At 32.6% G+C, this 17,763-nt stretch overlaps 2 protein-coding genes across 3 annotated transcripts; one reads left to right on the plus strand and one right to left on the minus strand.

The window, feature by feature from the left end:
* The first annotated feature begins 2,122 nt into the window (after positions 1 to 2,122).
* Positions 2,123 to 15,167, plus strand: LOC125241651. Of its 2 annotated transcripts, none has more exons than XM_048150234.1 (2): positions 2,123 to 2,266; positions 14,736 to 15,167. In XM_048150234.1, the coding sequence occupies exons 1-2, from the start codon at positions 2,261 to 2,263 to the stop codon at positions 15,099 to 15,101; spliced, it is 372 nt and encodes a 123-aa protein (XP_048006191.1). In that variant the 5' UTR covers positions 2,123 to 2,260; the 3' UTR covers positions 15,102 to 15,167. The 2 variants fall into 2 exon arrangements, with proteins under 2 accessions (XP_048006191.1, XP_048006184.1); XM_048150227.1 differs by lacking the exon at positions 2,123 to 2,266 and adding an exon at positions 14,293 to 14,416.
* On the minus strand, positions 11,043 to 13,995 carry LOC125241665. Its single transcript, XM_048150244.1, has 4 exons — positions 13,862 to 13,995; positions 13,343 to 13,491; positions 12,966 to 13,218; positions 11,043 to 12,204 (listed from the first exon to the last, which is right to left on the minus strand). Coding segments are annotated over exons 1-3 (363 nt in total). The 5' UTR covers positions 13,864 to 13,995; the 3' UTR covers positions 11,043 to 12,204; positions 12,966 to 13,006.
* Positions 15,168 to 17,763: the final 2,596 nt, after the last annotated feature.

Here is a 17,763-nt window from a genome sequence, read left to right on the forward strand (position 1 = left end):
GTTAGAAAAAAAAGGACGCTGGGTGTCGTGCACCTAGCTTTTATAGTGACGCGAAGGGGAAACTGTGGCGCTTCAGTCTTCATCCTTATTGGTCCGGCAGGTCGAGGCGCTGGCCGCCGCTCATTGGATCAGCGGGGTGACCGGAGGTTGGCTCTAGCTGTCCTGGACAGTGTTGCCAGTCATGGCGTTAACAAGCTGATTCACAGATTATTATGTAAATCACGTCACAATGCAATATTATGGGTATAATTGGTGCTGATCTGGTGATGGAGAAGGAAGGTGGCCATAGGAACTCTGTAATGTCGTATCCTCATCGACTACAGGGTTTTTAGAAACGTCTCGGAGAGCAGTACATGACTGTTGAAAGAAAAGTACAGTCAGTGATAAAAGCTTGTGCCAAAAATTTTATTTAACCTATTATACGACTAGGGAACAAATCAAATTATTTTGTTGAATATTTTTAAGCGTAAGCTGAAGACCCGGGTTCGATTCCCGGCTCGGCCACCAGTGGGCCTTGTCGTTTTTTCTTTCATGTATGATATCTATTTGAATTTTTAACCTATTATGTTTGCCGTTTTCAAGCACAAGGTAGTTTGTAGCTTAAGCATAACGACGTTCTAGTAGGCAATATGTATGAAGATATTCATTCTAATGATAATGTGTTTTTTTTTTCTTGAAAACGTCAAATTACACTTTTATATATCTGTAAAGTTCAAAACCGATATGCCGGGCCGGGGCCGGTACCGTTACCATGGGCTGCCCAAGTGAGAGCCGTATTACTTTACTTAGAAAGTGAGTGAGTTTACGTTTGTTTACATTATATTGTACCTAACTTCACTCCAAAGAAGCTGCTTCTGTCCCTTTCTAAGTTTATGAATAAACGGAGAAAGAACTATAGACGAATGCTACGCCTCTGGTGTTTACGCGATGGAACTAAAATCATAAGTAAATGTAATTTACCCAGGGAGAATAGAGGTAAGGAGGAAAATCTGTCGAAGTAGAACAGTCGCAAAAATGACCGGCTGATGCCTTGTAATTGAGGTTACAAATCTCTCATGTCTTGCTCAATGATCAGCGACGTGACATGACATTAGACGTTCTATTCTCTAGGCTGATTTCGTTATACCGAACAAGTCAAGATGTAGTCCCGTGGTAGTGCGCTGACTTCGTATGCAGATGTTCTCAGGTTCGATCCTGACAGCGTTCTTTTTGATTTTTGATTTTTTTTTAATTTTCATTCTTAGGTAATGTTGTAAGTCTTGCGAATGAAATTTCGAAAAGTTGTAACAAAACAAAATATTTTTTTATATTAAAATTATAAAATATGCCGTGTGGTGACGGGTTAAGAATTTCATCACCCCCTTTCTTCCCGTGGGTGTCGTAGAAGGCGACAGTGGGATATGGGTTAAATTGTGGCGTAGGCGAGAGGCTGGCAACCTGTCACTGCAATGTCACAATTTCGTTTTCATTCAACCCCTTATTTGCCAAAAGTGACACTGGAACTTGAGTAGTTTCATGTGCTCTGCCTACCCCTTCATGGGATACTGGCGTGATTGTATGTATGTAAAAATATAACATAATCCAGGAAAAGATATTATGTAGTAGAAAAAAATAAAAAAGCTCTTATCAGGATTTGCACCCGGGACCTCTTGCTCCGTAGGCGGGGTCACTACCGAGAAGGCTAAGAGATTGTCAAACCCTTATGTACCTGCTATTCCAGTGCCAACTATCTTTTCTTTTATATGTGCACTTCTGATACTTAAAGCTTTCGCTCCTTACCTCTAATCTCCATAAATTTACCTATCGAAATCTGTCAATATAGGGTCTACTGCGAATTCCGAAACATACGCATTGAGGGACTCTTCCTCTTTCACTTCATACTGATAAGAGTAAAAGAGACGCATGCCCACATTTCGATAACTTCGGTATTCGGTAGTAGGCCTCAAACCATAGGCCAAGTTATTCTGACGTGACATTTCTGTCAACTTAAGTATACAAAAATCACACGGAATTTTCACGATTATTTTTGCAGTTTTAAATAAAATTATGACTGAAAGAAATAAGTGAAATTCATCATAAACCAGTAAACAAATCAAATAAGGTAATGAGTAGTGTAATATTGGTGCACCTGGATCAAAGAAGATCCAGGTGCCACCAATATTACACATTAGAATACTAATTTTAATCGATCGATCATTCAAATAATTACTCATTTTGTGTCCATTCAAGAAGTCACCTTTTCAAGTAGCGAGGTAGCAGGATGTTAGTAAGTTCTGATTTATCAGATTCAATTCTAAAAGTAACACTCAAACATTCAAATTTGTAACCAAGTCTATACGAACCATTTATCTTTTCTGATTACTCATGCCAATACTCGAAAACCAGTATAATATATGGTGTCCATGTCGGTATATGACATTGATAAATAAGAACTTCATCGATGTCTTCCACATTGTTGTCCATTTTTAATTGATTATTTATTTGCAAATTGGTTCGAGTGACTTTAGGTTTGATATTTATGATGGTACTAAAATTACTTATTACCTATATTATTTTGTTTTATAGATCATCATAATTTTAAAATAATAACACAGGTATTCATGATTATATTTTATTTTGTAAAAAAAACATTATTTTCTATACACCACTTATTCAGGCATGATACATTTTTAAAAGCGCAGACATTAGCATGATATATACAATTTTGAATATCACATTTATTTGAATATTTTTCGCATAAAGTCTTTAAATTTGGGCAGTCAAAATGTTCTAAATTATAAACATTATCACTGTCTGTTATTTCTTTCACCCACTGCACTTTTTCATAACCTTTTGTATAAATGTGTTTATCTTTACAGTAATCAACAATCAAATTCTTATAATTAAAATATGATACATAGCCTTCATTCCATAATATTCCTTTGTATTTTTCCACCCAAGAGACTTGTGAACGTTCTTTCTTTGTTAAGGTATAGAACGGATGGGGAGGGCTGATCAGAAACACAAGAAAACTTTTTTGAGAAATAATCGCCACTTCTTTTGGTATAAATTGATTATTTTCATTTTTAAATCCTTGAACATCCAAAATCACATTCATGATAATTTCCTTACTATATTACTCAAAGGTTTATACTCGACAAGCCGATCGTTTATAATTAAACAATAGGCTGTCGTTTTATCAGGTATGTCTTCTGAGGACTCGATTTCTATTCGAACGTCAACTGGGCCAGTTTTTAATGAATCGTTCTGCCTTGAGCAGTCTATTACAAATAAAGGAGTTTTTTTTAATGTGTTCAGATTAAGCAGAGGATCGACACCGACCCCATAATACGACTGACGAAAGTTAGCATACATTTCGTATAATATACTAAATTTGTCTTCGCTAAATTTTAAATTAAGAGGATCGTATGGAAAGTACTGTGAATTTAAAAATAATTTGACGTTAGTTATATTGCAGTGATCAAATATAGTAGAATTTTTTAGTTTGTTTAGTTTTCTATCAGTCTGTAATGCTAATATAACATATCTAGGCTTTTCTAACTGGGAAGCGGTTTTTACTGACCATGCATGTTTTGTTGTTTTAGGTAAAAGTGGATATTCATACAAATCCCAATTCCGGAATGCTAGTTGTATAGATCGATCTTTCTCTAAGCACTTTAGTAGTGGCAATCTATTACGGTCAGAAACTCTAACATGTGGTACCCGCCATTGGATTTTATGGATATCAATTTGAACTTGATCATTTTCTTCAAGTACAACACTATTTAAAACTGAATTACTTCTGTTTAGTACAAGTTCATGCCTACAGTTGACTAAAATCTTATTATAATCTTCCGCGAAGCCAAGCACTTTATCCAGAGGTATTATAATGGAGAAATGACCTTGCTTTAGAATACTCCCGCTTAGATCCCAACCCCACAATGCAGCGTTCTTACTTTCTCCTTCATTCATTGAAATAAGAGATTTCATCGTTGTAGTAATCCCGCAATTTTTATTCCGGTCAATTTCAATCCCATTTAGTTCGTAACTTATATCTTTGAACAAAAATAATATGGGGTTATTTGTAAAATTTACATCTTTTGTTATTTTTTTCCCACCAGCATCTACTCGCCATACACTTGCATACCCTTCAATGTAAATGGAGCTTGCAGATGGTAATACATACACATCTTGTTGATTTATAGGTATCCTGATTTCGTCATTTTCCTTAAAGCTATGATTGTAGGGATTGTATGAATGGATGGTATAGCTTTCAATTGAATTATCTTGTTGTGGAATATCTGTGATATGCAACATCTTATTATAAGTATTTTATTTTATTTTAAACCCAAGAGAACGAAGAAATAACTTATTGCTCTTAGTAATTCTCTTGCTAGAATTTAATCGACTTGCTCCTTTGAAGACTGGGAGTTGAATATTCGATGGTATTCTTGTAATTCCGCTTTTATTGAAAACATACATAATGTATCACTTGATTTTGTAAGGTAAAATTATGTAAACGTATGCTTAACACCCGATTCTAGACACTGTTCGAGGTTGAATGTGATACGGTAGAAGATATCGTTTATTATAATATTGTTGTATTATGTTTTTGGTCTTATTAAACACATAAGTTTACTTATTTAATAATATTTCTGCCAGAATGAATTCAGAAATTTTAAACATAAATGCCCACAGTTAAATAAATGATTTTTTTGTATATTATCGTAATTATAGCGTATATTAGCTCCCATATATTTTATGAATTCCTTTGGAGGTTTTAAATTTCCGTAACTATCAAAATATTCAATATAATTTTTATTTTTTCCATAGGCTACCCAGTGAGTACCGTTATTTTCAGATGAATCTAAATTAATCACACCACATTCCATCGGTAATGGTTTTGGTGGTAATTCATCTCTCATGAATACACCACGAAAGTAAGGAATACTTTTCGAATGTTTTATTATATCGATATTACTCAATGCTCTATTGGGTAGCCTGCCATCTAGTTTTTTTTATTTGTAACATAAATTCCTAGTCCACCCTTGTAGGGTTTAAGATGCACTCCTTTTCCAATACATTTACCCTCCATTTTCATATTATGTCTCTTTAATTTAGCTAGTTGTCGTTTTGCTGATTTATAATGGTTAATAGCTTTTCTTATTCCCGCAACACCTCCTGCTAAACTTCCTGTAGCCGATAATCCTGCTAAAATTGGAATCAATGGTAGAAATCCGCCAGTTTTAGGTACTGGTATCACTCTGGGTAATTGTATAGGCAAGTCCGATGCTAATTCTTGAGCAGCAGCATACGCTAATTCCATTAGCATGTTCTTACATTTTGGCTTTAGATTACTGATATGTCTTTTAGTGTGTGAAACAAGATTATTAAAAGTTTTCTTTAAGCCAGCTCCAAATTTCTGATTGCTAAGTTTCTTCTTATTTTCGTTTTCAGAATTATTTCTCGTGCGTTTCATTTTTTATGAAATAGATTTAAATGTTGGATATGTCTGTACTGGTCTCTATAGTGTAGAGTTTGAAATACAAATGAGTGTACAAAACAGTGAAAGTAAATTTAAACCCGATTACAAACGATTTGTCTTATCAATCCAACTATTTTCACTCGGTGGAAGGCCGAGCCACTTAACATATACTTTATTTCCTTTACGTTTTAACACTCTTTCAACAAGATAAACTTGAGGATGCAAAGTTTTCTGAATTTCTTGCGCATAGAATGCTCCTAAAATAGGCCTACGCTTGGCGTCTTCTAGATAATATGTAGTGGGGTTAGTATTTCGAACATTAGTTATCTTAAATATTTCTGTTGACCAATTAGGGGTAAATCGTTTCTCGAAACATCCTTTATACTTGCTAACTCTTACAAAATCTCCAATACGAAACCTTTTGCAAACCGGGTTTTTCTTTGTTAGTAAATTCTTAATGTATCTTTGTAATACAACTCCTTTATTACTACGATTGATCGTGATCGGCGCTCTTCCCACCGTCCTATGAAAAGTATGATTATATTCTGAAACTTTCTGGTCAAGAGTTCCATCGACCCATTTATAATTACCCTTCAGACTAAACTCCTTATACAGCTTAGCTTTAAGAGTTCTTATAAGTCTTTCAACTATTGATGCCTTTTTGGTGGAAAATGTAGAGTAATGATTAATATTATATTTTTGAACAACTTTTCTGAAATTACTATTATAAAATTCATTACCCCTGTCTGTTTGTAAATTGATTGGTTTACGTCCTCTTGATAATAATGTTTCAAACATTTTGGATACGGTTTCTTTAGTCTTACGTTTGAGTGGAAATGCCCAAGCGTATTTTGAGAAACAGTCAATAATCACTAATATGTACTTATAACCAGCATTCAGTTTTGAAAAAGTCTGCATATCTATTAAATCTGCTTGCCAGAGGTCATCAATATCTCTTAAAATGACGCTTCTTCGAGGAAAATTCACCCTTGCATTTTTATGAATTTCATTTACGACGTCCGCTTTGCTCATAATGTTTATTAATATTATATTCAAATTCTTTGTTAGAAATATTCTTTTCAACTTTTTGTTACTCGATTCATTAAAACCGAAATGTTTTTATCTATATTCATCACCTTTTTCATACAGGCATCGATTTTGTTTATTATTTCTGTATTTATTGTATTAGATAATATATTTTCCTCCTTTATACTTAATACTTTATTAAATTCTGCTTTACAATTATAAATATCATTGTTATTTGTCATGTCTAAGACACGTTTATTTATTCACTGAGCATTAACATAATATTTCAATTTATTTTATTGCTTTACAATACCGGCTTCCTTTAATTCTTCAATAATTGATATAATTTCATTATCATGGTTGGTGTTTCCAGCGTCTTTGGATGCAATCAAAAGTTTAAGCCTTTCAATTAATTCATTTGGATCATCCCAATAAATATAATCTGTGTTACTTTTATAATGTTTTAATGCAGGTAAGTTACCACCTGTTTTAATGTTAGTGTCAAGTAATTGTGAAAAGAGAGGTTTGATAATACTGCAATATTTTATACCTTTGTCTCCTTTTAATTTTCCGTTTGGATCAAAATCTCGTTTATGTGCGTTTGTACGGGTTAACATTTCTTTGTATTCAGTTTTATCTTTTTCAGTAACAAGACTGAGATTGGGTTTGTTTCGCATCAATAGTTCTTTCAACCCTGCGGTTAATTCAAATTTTTTGTTGTCTATAGTAATAACATATTGTTTTTCAGTATCGGAAGTCTTATTTACCAAAGACAAGTATACATCAGAATTACCCATCATCAACTTTTTATTCGTGCTACGAATCCCGAATGGTATATTGATGTCCTCATATAAATCAATCATGTCTTCTTTTTTTAGAGATAGAAGTGTATCATTATTTTGTTCTTGAGAAGTTTTATTACTAACATTAGAGTATTCATAATATTCTGAATGCTGATCAGGAGCAATTATCTCTTTGAAATTTTTGTATCCTATAGAATCATTTAAATTCTGAGATTTGTCACTCGTATCTGTACTTGTAGTCATGTTAATAGCTGGTTTAACAAAAGAACTTTGCATAACGAGGTTTTCTAATGGTTCAGTAATAGGTTTAAAAACTTTTTTTAAATTAATATTATTTTCATGTTCTTCATTATTTATCTTCTTTATTTTGTTTTTTATGTTATCTACTGCTTTGATAAGTTGATCTTTTAAATGTGTATCCATTTCAGCAGTCTTGACACCAACCTTTTAATACGAGCACTCAGTTTCAAGTGAGCCTTCGTCAACATTTAAAACATTAAATAATGGGAAATTTAAAAGTAAATAAATGTATCAAACCCCTGTCTATATCGTCCTTTATCTAGTGTACAATCTTTATTAATTAATAAAAAGCTAAAACAATCATCCCATATAATTGAACAAAGTTCTTTAAATTTTATCCAATCCATATCGGTGTTTACATGTTCATTGTATATATGTTTTAAGTTAGTATCATCTTGTTTAAAAACAATTAAGAGATTCACATTGTCTCTTAACAGTTGCTTCGGAATTTTGGAGTAAGTTTGCGATAAATAAAAACAATCAATTTGTCGATGTCTTCCCATAGCAAAGTAATTCCTAATGTTCACTTGATTTTCACATACAACATCATCGAAAATCATGATTGAATTGGTCATAGCATCATTTGGATGGATAACGTCTTTATTGTCATTAAATATTAAAAAGTTAGCATCTGGAATTTTCTCCATAATTAGTTGGAGGTAGCGATATTTTGGCTGAAAAGCGGTCTTTGAATACAAATAGATATTTTTAAACTTTAGACCATTTTCATGTAATAATAAATTTAATATTACATTAGTTTTACCACAGTTTGAAGGTCCACATATTATACAGCGGATTGTATTAGGTAATAATGTACTATGTCTTGTATTTTTATGCACGTCATTTTCAACGATTATATTATTTACTTCCAGAGTTTGGGTATGCTTAATGAATTTCATTGTTATTATGAAAAAAATATGATATCTCAACGCTTTTTATAGGATATGTCTTAACATAAATAAAACAATTGATTAACAGAGTAAATAAATTTATTAAATTTCTGGAGATTATTACAGATAGGTACAAAAAAAAAACAAACAAAAACAAATTTTAGTATCACATTATTATATAATTTAAAATATAGTCTTACAGTGCCCCCATGGTAATGTTTGTATATTGTCAGGCAATATCTGCCTTTTATCATCGTTGCAGTTTAAAACTACTTTATCAACTTGCTGTGAATATAAAACATGTTTGATTGATCGAATCATATTCATATTATGGGTATACACTTTTTTTGTTTGCAAAACTTTGTCAAAATGTTTAATTCTTAATTTATTCGTTATAGGTTTTGTGACACCTTTTGCTTTCGTTATTGTCTTCTTTACATTTTTTAAACAGTACAGTTTTGCTCTTAATCCAATAAATTCAGTAATTACCGTACCACCAAATTCATCTTTAAATAAACCAGGTACTTTAGCATTTAGTTTAGGTATACCATAAGGGTTATTGTGGTCATAATTACTAGTATCATATTTTGATATGTTTTTATTTAGATCATTGTAAAAGTCATCAGTAATAATGTTATAAAGAAGGCTATCAGTATCAGTATAACAGAGTTTCACGTTTTCTTTGTACATTTTTTTAATGAAATTATAATGAAATTGATATAAATGTGTTTTTGCCAATTCTAAAACTGTAAATCCAATATAAATCGGGCGGTCTAAACAAATTTTTTCAGGACTTAATTGAACAGCCACAAAGTTTTCATTAAATATGGATACATTCTTTACATTAGGTTTTAATAATATTTTTTCTGCACCTAAGTGTTTGTTTGTTTTATTGTCATTGTCTTTCCATTTTATTGCTAATTGAACATGTAAATGTTTTCGCTTATTTTCAATCGTTTTTCCAAATATAGCATTATTTAATAGTTTAAAAAAGTCTTTCTCAAATGAAGTAGAAGCTTCTTGTCGTAATCGAGTATTTAGATCAATATATTTTTGTAAGAAGTTAGACTGTCTAAAACGTAGAATGCGATGTATTTTCTGTAACACTAACCCGTTCTTTAAACATTCCTTCAAATGTACGAAATGAATGATATAGTTGTATTTGTCATATAAATTTGCAATTAACTTTTCTGACTTCCCACCTGGGGGAACAAACCTTTCAGGTGCAAAAGGCAAATCGGCATGCAGATCGTGTAAATGATCAGGATAACTCATGTCAACTTCTAAAATGTATCCATGTTCACCGTTTTCTGGTATAGTCAGTATGTCAAAATTTCTAACCCGATCTAAAGTTAAAAACTCAAAGTCTGATACAGGTAATTTTTGTCTCATAGCATAACCATAGAGATTGTTACAATCCAGATACATCAAATATGAGGTGGGTCTAGAAGTATCAAAATCAGGGGTGTATTTATTGTTTGCTTTTGAATTCCGAAGAGAACACTGGGCTAATCCACCACGTATCCCTCTTTCTATCATCTGATATACTTCTAAGTCGTGTATTAACTGTAATTTTACGTCTGTAAACAAAAGCATAGCATCCCAACTTAAATTAGGTGCAGATACATAATAGGCTGGGTCTAGATTATAATGCTTCAAACTTGTATTTCTAAAATGTTCAAACACATCGCTTAACAACAAGACGTCACATTTTAAGTATAAATCAGTATATTCCCCTAAAGTCATTATATTAAAAGCTGACCACACAGTTTCGGCATGATTATAATCAATATCTGAGATGTGTTTAGATTTTAGAGTATTATAAAACATTTCTTTTGTCGGTAGTTTATTGTCTTCATATTTCAACCAGGAATCAATGTAATCATAGGGATAAACACCTTTACGTGTTAATAACTGAAAGTGGTGGGTATCAGTAAATTCTTTAGACAAGTTAACAAAATCCTCTTTATTCAAACTTTTGGTTAACTCAAATAAACTGGAACTAAGAAATTGAAAAGAATCGATAAACTTTATTTCAATTGGTTTGGCGCTCGATTTGTTAGTAGAATATATAGTTTTTGTTATGCTTGAATATTTTTCCTTGGACTGTGGCATTATTTTGATAGACCCGGGGTACTTTGCAAGTTCTTCTATAAATAAATGACTATCATACCCCGTCAAATTATGTAAGACAACTGGTATAAAGGAACAGATTCTGTATTTCAAATTGCAAAGTGAATGAGCTGCACCTCTGTACTCTGATGTAATGTGATCGTGATCACGGACTTTGTCACCAAATAAAAACTGCTTACAAATATGACAGTGTGTAGCATTCTCATAATTACACTTTTCTTTATATGTTAATGGATTCATAGGATTATTTTTAATTAGTATGTTGTGAATTTCATGAATATCGTTTATTAACCATTCAACAAAAACTTTTACACAATCTTCACCTCTGTAAGAAACATATTTATTCAAACTTGCATCGTGCGAGCAGCATATGTAATAACCGAAACATGTCGGGACATGCTTTTTAGGTTTTGCGTATTTTTACTACTGTCTGAATTACAATTAATTAACATACTTTCAAAATCAGCGTATATAATAAAATTGATTTTTTGTTTACGTTCGAAGTTCTTAAATTGAATGACAGTATTTTCATTAGGTAAAACTGTTACAATTTCGGAACAATGGTGTGTTTTAAATTTATTATCGCTTTTAAAAAATTGCAAACATGAGTCACAGAAATGCATGTGGCCTCTATGTAAAGTTACTTGTCTTCTAACTAATCGTACCAGGTCTTTAATTAAACAGTAATGTCCTTTACCAACGACTTCAATATATAATAGATTAAAATGATTATTTTTCTTTGATTTGGATCTATATAGAGGACCTGTTACTGCATACTTATTATCCAATCCATATATACAAATGCTTATATCAGGGTTATTTTTTTCAAATAACTGTATATCGCTGACTGATAATGGGAATGACATTCCATCGATATTTAAAACATCTGAATAGTGCGGGTATGATTTAGTTCGACACACATTATTCTTTGCAGGATATAGACCAGCCAGTATACTCCATAAAAAGCAACAATTATCGTTGTTTTGAATATTAATGCAGCTTTTAGTATTTTTGACACTTGGGGGTAAAGGTATGTAAGTACCTCCTCGCATCGGACAATACTTGTTTACGTTAACTTCTAAATGACTTATTGCGACAAAAGACCAGCCTGATTCACGGTGCTCAAATTCTATAACTTTATTTTTTAAATGTTCAATCGTATTTTCAAACAGTTCATTGATATTTGTGTTTTCATAAATAACATCATATTTTGTATTGAATGACTTTAACTGTTGTTTGCCTGAATGAGGTAATGTAAAGTAAACGAAAAGCTCATAGTTTATTTTGATACTTTTATGTTCCCGTAATGACATTTCTACAACTTTCATAATGTTACTTTTGATATCACACAAAAACGTCTCAGGAGTTACGTATTCATTTTGTGTTGCATTCAGACGATAGGTGACTATTCTGTTTTTAAAGGCTGTTGCTATAATTTCAATATTATTCAAATCAGTTTTCAATATGCAATTCGATTTATGTAAATTAGTTCTCAAATGGGCATTGTATTCATTCTTAGGCAATTTAATTTGACATTTGTCACATTTCATTAAAATAGTTCTGGATAACGGACGGTTACGTGATCCCACTGTAAACAAAATAACACACTTTATAGATATCATTTTATTCCAAATTAGTACTACAATAGATATACATTTATAATTAATTAAAGTATGTATTATATAATACTTATATTCCATTTCATAACATAGGTAATGTAATTCAAAATGAATATGGGTAAAAAACATTATTAATAGATGTCAACAAATAAATGAGGGCTCACATCTGTGCTATTACTTTTACGTTGTGTTCAGGATAGTTGGATCCACGCATAGTTCAATCTATGCAATTGGTCCCATATTTTACAAAAAGGAATAATTCTATGTACGAAAAAGAAATAAATTCACTCTAACACGTTTGAACATTTAGTTAAAATTATTCACAGAACGTAAAAGGAATACCACAAATATCAGCTCGTTATTTATTAGTCATTTATTTATAATCCTCGTATTTTATTACAGATGCACTAATAAGTGTGGTAATAAGAGATATATACGATGGCTTAAATTGATCAATAATAATTGCTAACAAATGACGGCGCACATGTTCGGTATTCCTTTCGCGTTGCGTGAATAAAATTAGCCAAGTGTCTCCAAGCTTCAGTATTATCATCGGTTCGGTTTTTAATATTTACTACAGCATGACGCCATCGATTTACTGGTGTCACCTTTTCAATATCATCGCATTTATACACTTTGACCTCAACAAAGTGGGTGCCCTTTTTATCAGGATTTGTCTGACGAGCAAAACCGTTCGCAAGTCGTCGTGAAATGTACGATAATAATTTACCCTCCCCTGCAGGTTGGTTCGCTTCTAATCCCTCGTCATCGCTATCGGCACCGAATAGTTCCGCTGCAGTGCCGTGCCGCGGCTTCACAGGAGCTATTCTGACCCTCTTGCTCGAGCTTGCTGACGATGTCGATGGCTTGGATTTTTTCTTTTTTCGACCGCGTCAGCCTTCGGTGGTAGCGGTGGCGGTGCTGGCAAATCTTCCTCAGTGGAGGATGAGAGATACGAATCGGTATGGGACGAACGTTTTGACCTGGAAATAAAAATAAGTTACTATTAAAATATTATTAATTTATAATCTGCGTTAGAATACTACGTAAAGGCTATTTTATGGTTTTGAGAACACACAACTATCTAATATTTATGTATACACCTACCTCTTGCTCGAGCTCGTCGATGTCGGCGGCTTGGATTTTTTCTTTTGTCGATCACGTCAACCTTCGGCGGTGGCGGCGGCGGTGCCGACGAATCTTCCTCCGTGGAGGATGAGAGATATAAATCTTCAGCGTGGGACGAGGGTTTTGACCTGGAAATAAAATAAATAATGTGCTATTAAAATAATTCATTTATAATTATAATTCTCCATTACTCTAACGTTGTTTTATTTGAATAATGATTAATTATTTTTACGAGTTTGTTACTTTGCGAATATAAATAAATAAATAATATAGGATATTCTTACTAAGTCCTACAGTAAGTTTGCGTTGCGAGTACTCGCATAATAACACATAGAAAACAACCATGACTCGGGAACAAATATATGTGTTCATCACACAAACCCTTACTGAGATTCGACCCAGAAGCCCCTGGCTTAGTAGCTAGTCACTAACCAGTAGGTCAGATAAGTCGTCAAAATTATATAAGCAACATTACAATATACATTTATTCACACTTACATTGTATGATGATGATGTCCTTGTAGCTTCAGTAGAGAGAACAGTGGGTTTTCCTTGCTTCCTGTGTAGCGGAATGAATCAAGAGGATCGATCTGAGGAGCTTAAGTAGTGAAAATTCACGTGGAGCTAACGCAATACCTATATGAAATTTGTCAACGTGATTGAAAAACGCAACTCAGCACTTAGTCGGTGGAAACAATCATCGATTGCAAATCCCACAACGCAGCAAAATCAGATCACCGTGTATAATATAAAACAAATACGTGAAGGTACTTACCATATATTTTTTTTATTCATTAAATTCATTTTATGGTTTTAATCTTAGAAAAACAGACAATGTCGCGATCGGAGCTAGTATATTTTATTTGCTTTAGTGCATTATTGCTAACATCGTAAATCCAATCGTATCTCAATACAATGTGATGTCATTTTTTTTAAACGTTTGATTTTGAACTCTAATAACACAATAATTTCAGATATAAACCCCCGAAAATAAGTGAAAATATTATTTACTCTTATATATTCAACGCGATTAGTTCTACGGAAAATATGTCGGTAAGTATTTTTTTTAGAGTGAGTGTTTGTATTATTATTATAAAATAATTTCAAATTATAATGGTTACATTACTCATACGTAATTGATATAAAATAATAATTAAGTAAATACAATTTTTAATGTATGTGTCTGCTTAGCGCTAAGTCCACCTGTAGTCACCTACTTCGTTAATTTCATCGGATTTCTCTGTAACTTATGTTTTTTTTTTGTGTGCAATAAAATATTTTATTATTAATGTAACTTATTTCAAGTTTTCATTTAATTAAAAGTTAATACTCGTAGTTAACATTAAACTAATAACTTAATTATTAATTACAGGATACATCAGAACACCTATTCAACTTCGTTCCTTTGGCATCATCCCAAACTCAAAGTCAGAGTGAACGGGAGTCAGGGGTGAGACGTCTGTCCTTGGGGGTCAAGAGGAAGGCAACACCCGTTTACTCGTTTATCAAAAAACCACATCGGAATGGAGGTACAAAAGTCATCAAAATAGAAATTTACGACAGTAACAAATTGAATGAGAACTTTGAACATATATGTAAATGTAATGCCGAGCTGTGTGCCCAATATGTAGTGAAAAATACGTTATTAGACCAAGTTTACGAATTAACGCGTAGAGTAATTGACAAGATAGACGAAGGTTTGTCCTCAGATACGCCACATGGGTACACCATCGAATAAGGGTACAATTTAATGTGATTGTGTAATATGAACATAGTTCTTAAGTTAATAAACATTATAAAAGTACACGTAATTTCATTTAACTATATCCAACTTTTACCTCAATGTTAATTACCTAGAGTAGGTACATAAAACTATAAAATAATATCTTATTAAGAGAACAGTACCTAACTCATCAGTACGAAATCAAAATCATTACTCATATCGGGTAGACATTTCTATTTAGAGATTTCAGATTACATACCTCAATGTATACAAAAACTCGATTATAGTTATACGTGTTAATTACCTACTAATATTCTAAATATCCCCCTCTTAAATACATGACTTCCTTAATTGATGTAAAATTAGCACATATTTGAATAGGTAGGTAAAACGAGTCAACTAGATGTACCTAGTACAAGCATTCTCCTATCTCGCTAGTTCCATTGAATACATGACTTCTTGAATGGAGACGAAATTAATATTTGAATGATGATTTCTTGGATTGCTTTGAAAAGTATTCGAACGTGTAATATTTATTGCAGTTACATTTACCTACAATCTACAAGTATTCTGCTACCTCACTTCTTGAATATGAGACTTCTTAAGTGAACGAAAAATTTTTTAATGATCGATCGATTCGAATTAGTACCTATTATAATGTGTAATATTGGTGGTAGCTAGATGTACCTACTAGCATTATAATACCTCACTACTTGAATACGTGACATCTTGAATGGATGCAAAATGAGTATTTGAATGATCGATCGATTCAAATTAGTATTCTAATGTGTAATATTGGTGGCACCTGGATCTTCTTTGATCCAGGTGCACCAATATTACACTACTGTAATGAGTTATTTTTGGCCATAATTTTGTACTATTTACAGTTGAGATGATTATATTGCTCAAAGCAGTTTTTGGTTTCAGAAAGATGATGGAGGCTATTATTGAAATCAACATTTCCCAACAAACCCGTATGGTATTCAGTCAACATGGAAGATAGTTCAATTAATATGAATACTGTGGCACTGTGGCAGATACGCTACTCATTACCTTCGGAAGCAGTACCAATTTATATGTGTTTTTGTTCCGCGATGCACTTAATGGTATTATTGGCCATGATCATCACAGGTATATGTATAGAAGTGCTCCAATAAAGGAAGGAACCTCAACTCCAAAAAAATAATCCTGTTACTAAAATAAAGTATTTCATTAATTGACTTTGTTTATTTGTGATATTCTCGAGTAGTAAAGAAATATAAATATTTTATTTGCAGAAAAAGGGTACATAGCATCATATATAGAATTAGCTTTTTCCGGCGGCTTCGCCCGCGTAATAAAAGAATCCTTATTCAAACATGTACAAAAAATAAAATTTTCATTTGGATCTGTAGGTTTCTATGCATACGTTTAATTGTCTGCGTTTTTTTCGATTACTCATATTACTATTGTCTTTAAAAAAATGCTTGCAATGATTGTAGAAATGTTACACAGCGACCACAGCGTAGGTAGTAGGTACGAGTAGATATGTATTCTATGTATATGCACTGGGGAAACTACATACAACAGAACTCACATAGCCCGTATCTCGACACTATTGTCGGTGGGTAAAAAGTACTTTCTCGCATTATCGCTTACAATTACCGCTTGCCGACCGATTACCCCTATCCCTAACCCTATCCCTAACCCTATCCCTATCCCTATCCCTATCCCTATCCCTATCCCTAACCCTATTCCTATCCCTATTAGAGTTTGCTCCCGGGAAATACCGGTACCTACCGAAAATACCGAGAATTCCCGGGATTTTCAGCCAAGAAAAGAACCGGGAAATCTCTCTTAAAATATCCAAAATTATACCCTGTAATTTATGAATTTATTATGCACACTATTGGCGCTTTGTAAATAATTTAGTAATTGTTCAAAAATACTTCTTTTCATTCATAAAACATTGTTTTGTGTAGTTACTAAATAGTCATAAGTTTAGCATTTCAATATGTGCAATTATTACTTTTATGTTTAACATGGTAATTGTTATTCCTGTTATTTGTATGTTGTATTAAATATTGTATGTTTGAGCTGATGGCCAAGTTGCCAATGCTCCCAATAAATTAAAAAAAAATTAGCTTTGACAATTTTGACACAAGGACTTAGCTGAAATGTCAATCGTTGACGCTAGACGCCGATCGAAATTCAGTCTAGCTCTGTCACGTCAATACGGAAAAGTGATAGAGATAGCTAAGCTACGATAACGATGTTATCATAATCGTTTGTGCATTTGGCTACGTGCCCCGCCAAAAAATGGGATATAATTTTTACGTGTTTCAAAATTCTTTTCACTATGCTCTCACTTTTGTATCAAATTATAATCTTCATATACATCACATAATGGCCTTCAAAGGTTCCATCCTTACCTTAGACTTTGTCGTTATGTCGATGTCGTTGTAATTGATGTTTGATATGTACGGAAACGCTGAATTTTAGGTTTTAAGTTTTCGTTTCACGTCAATTTATTAAATACTTAGCCTGTTACTCAAGAATATCACAAAATAAACAAAGTCACAGAATGATAATAATATACTTTATTTCAGTAATAGGATAATTTTTTTGAAGTTTTTTCCTTTGGTTCACTTCTAATTATATACCCACGAGATATGGTGTTATGGTGACTATGAATGGG

The sequence above is a fragment of the Leguminivora glycinivorella genome, chromosome 2 (assembly GCF_023078275.1).
Source record: "Leguminivora glycinivorella isolate SPB_JAAS2020 chromosome 2, LegGlyc_1.1, whole genome shotgun sequence".
Classification (NCBI taxonomy): Eukaryota; Metazoa; Arthropoda; class Insecta; order Lepidoptera; family Tortricidae; genus Leguminivora; species Leguminivora glycinivorella.

What these genes read in the sequence shown, in the direction of transcription:
- LOC125241665 (XM_048150244.1), bottom strand. An exon ending in TCGACGAGCTCGAGCAAGAG is followed by an intron (nt 13,219 to 13,342) that starts GTAGGTGTATAC and finishes TTTTATTTCCAG; the next exon opens with GTCAAAACGTTCGTCCCATA.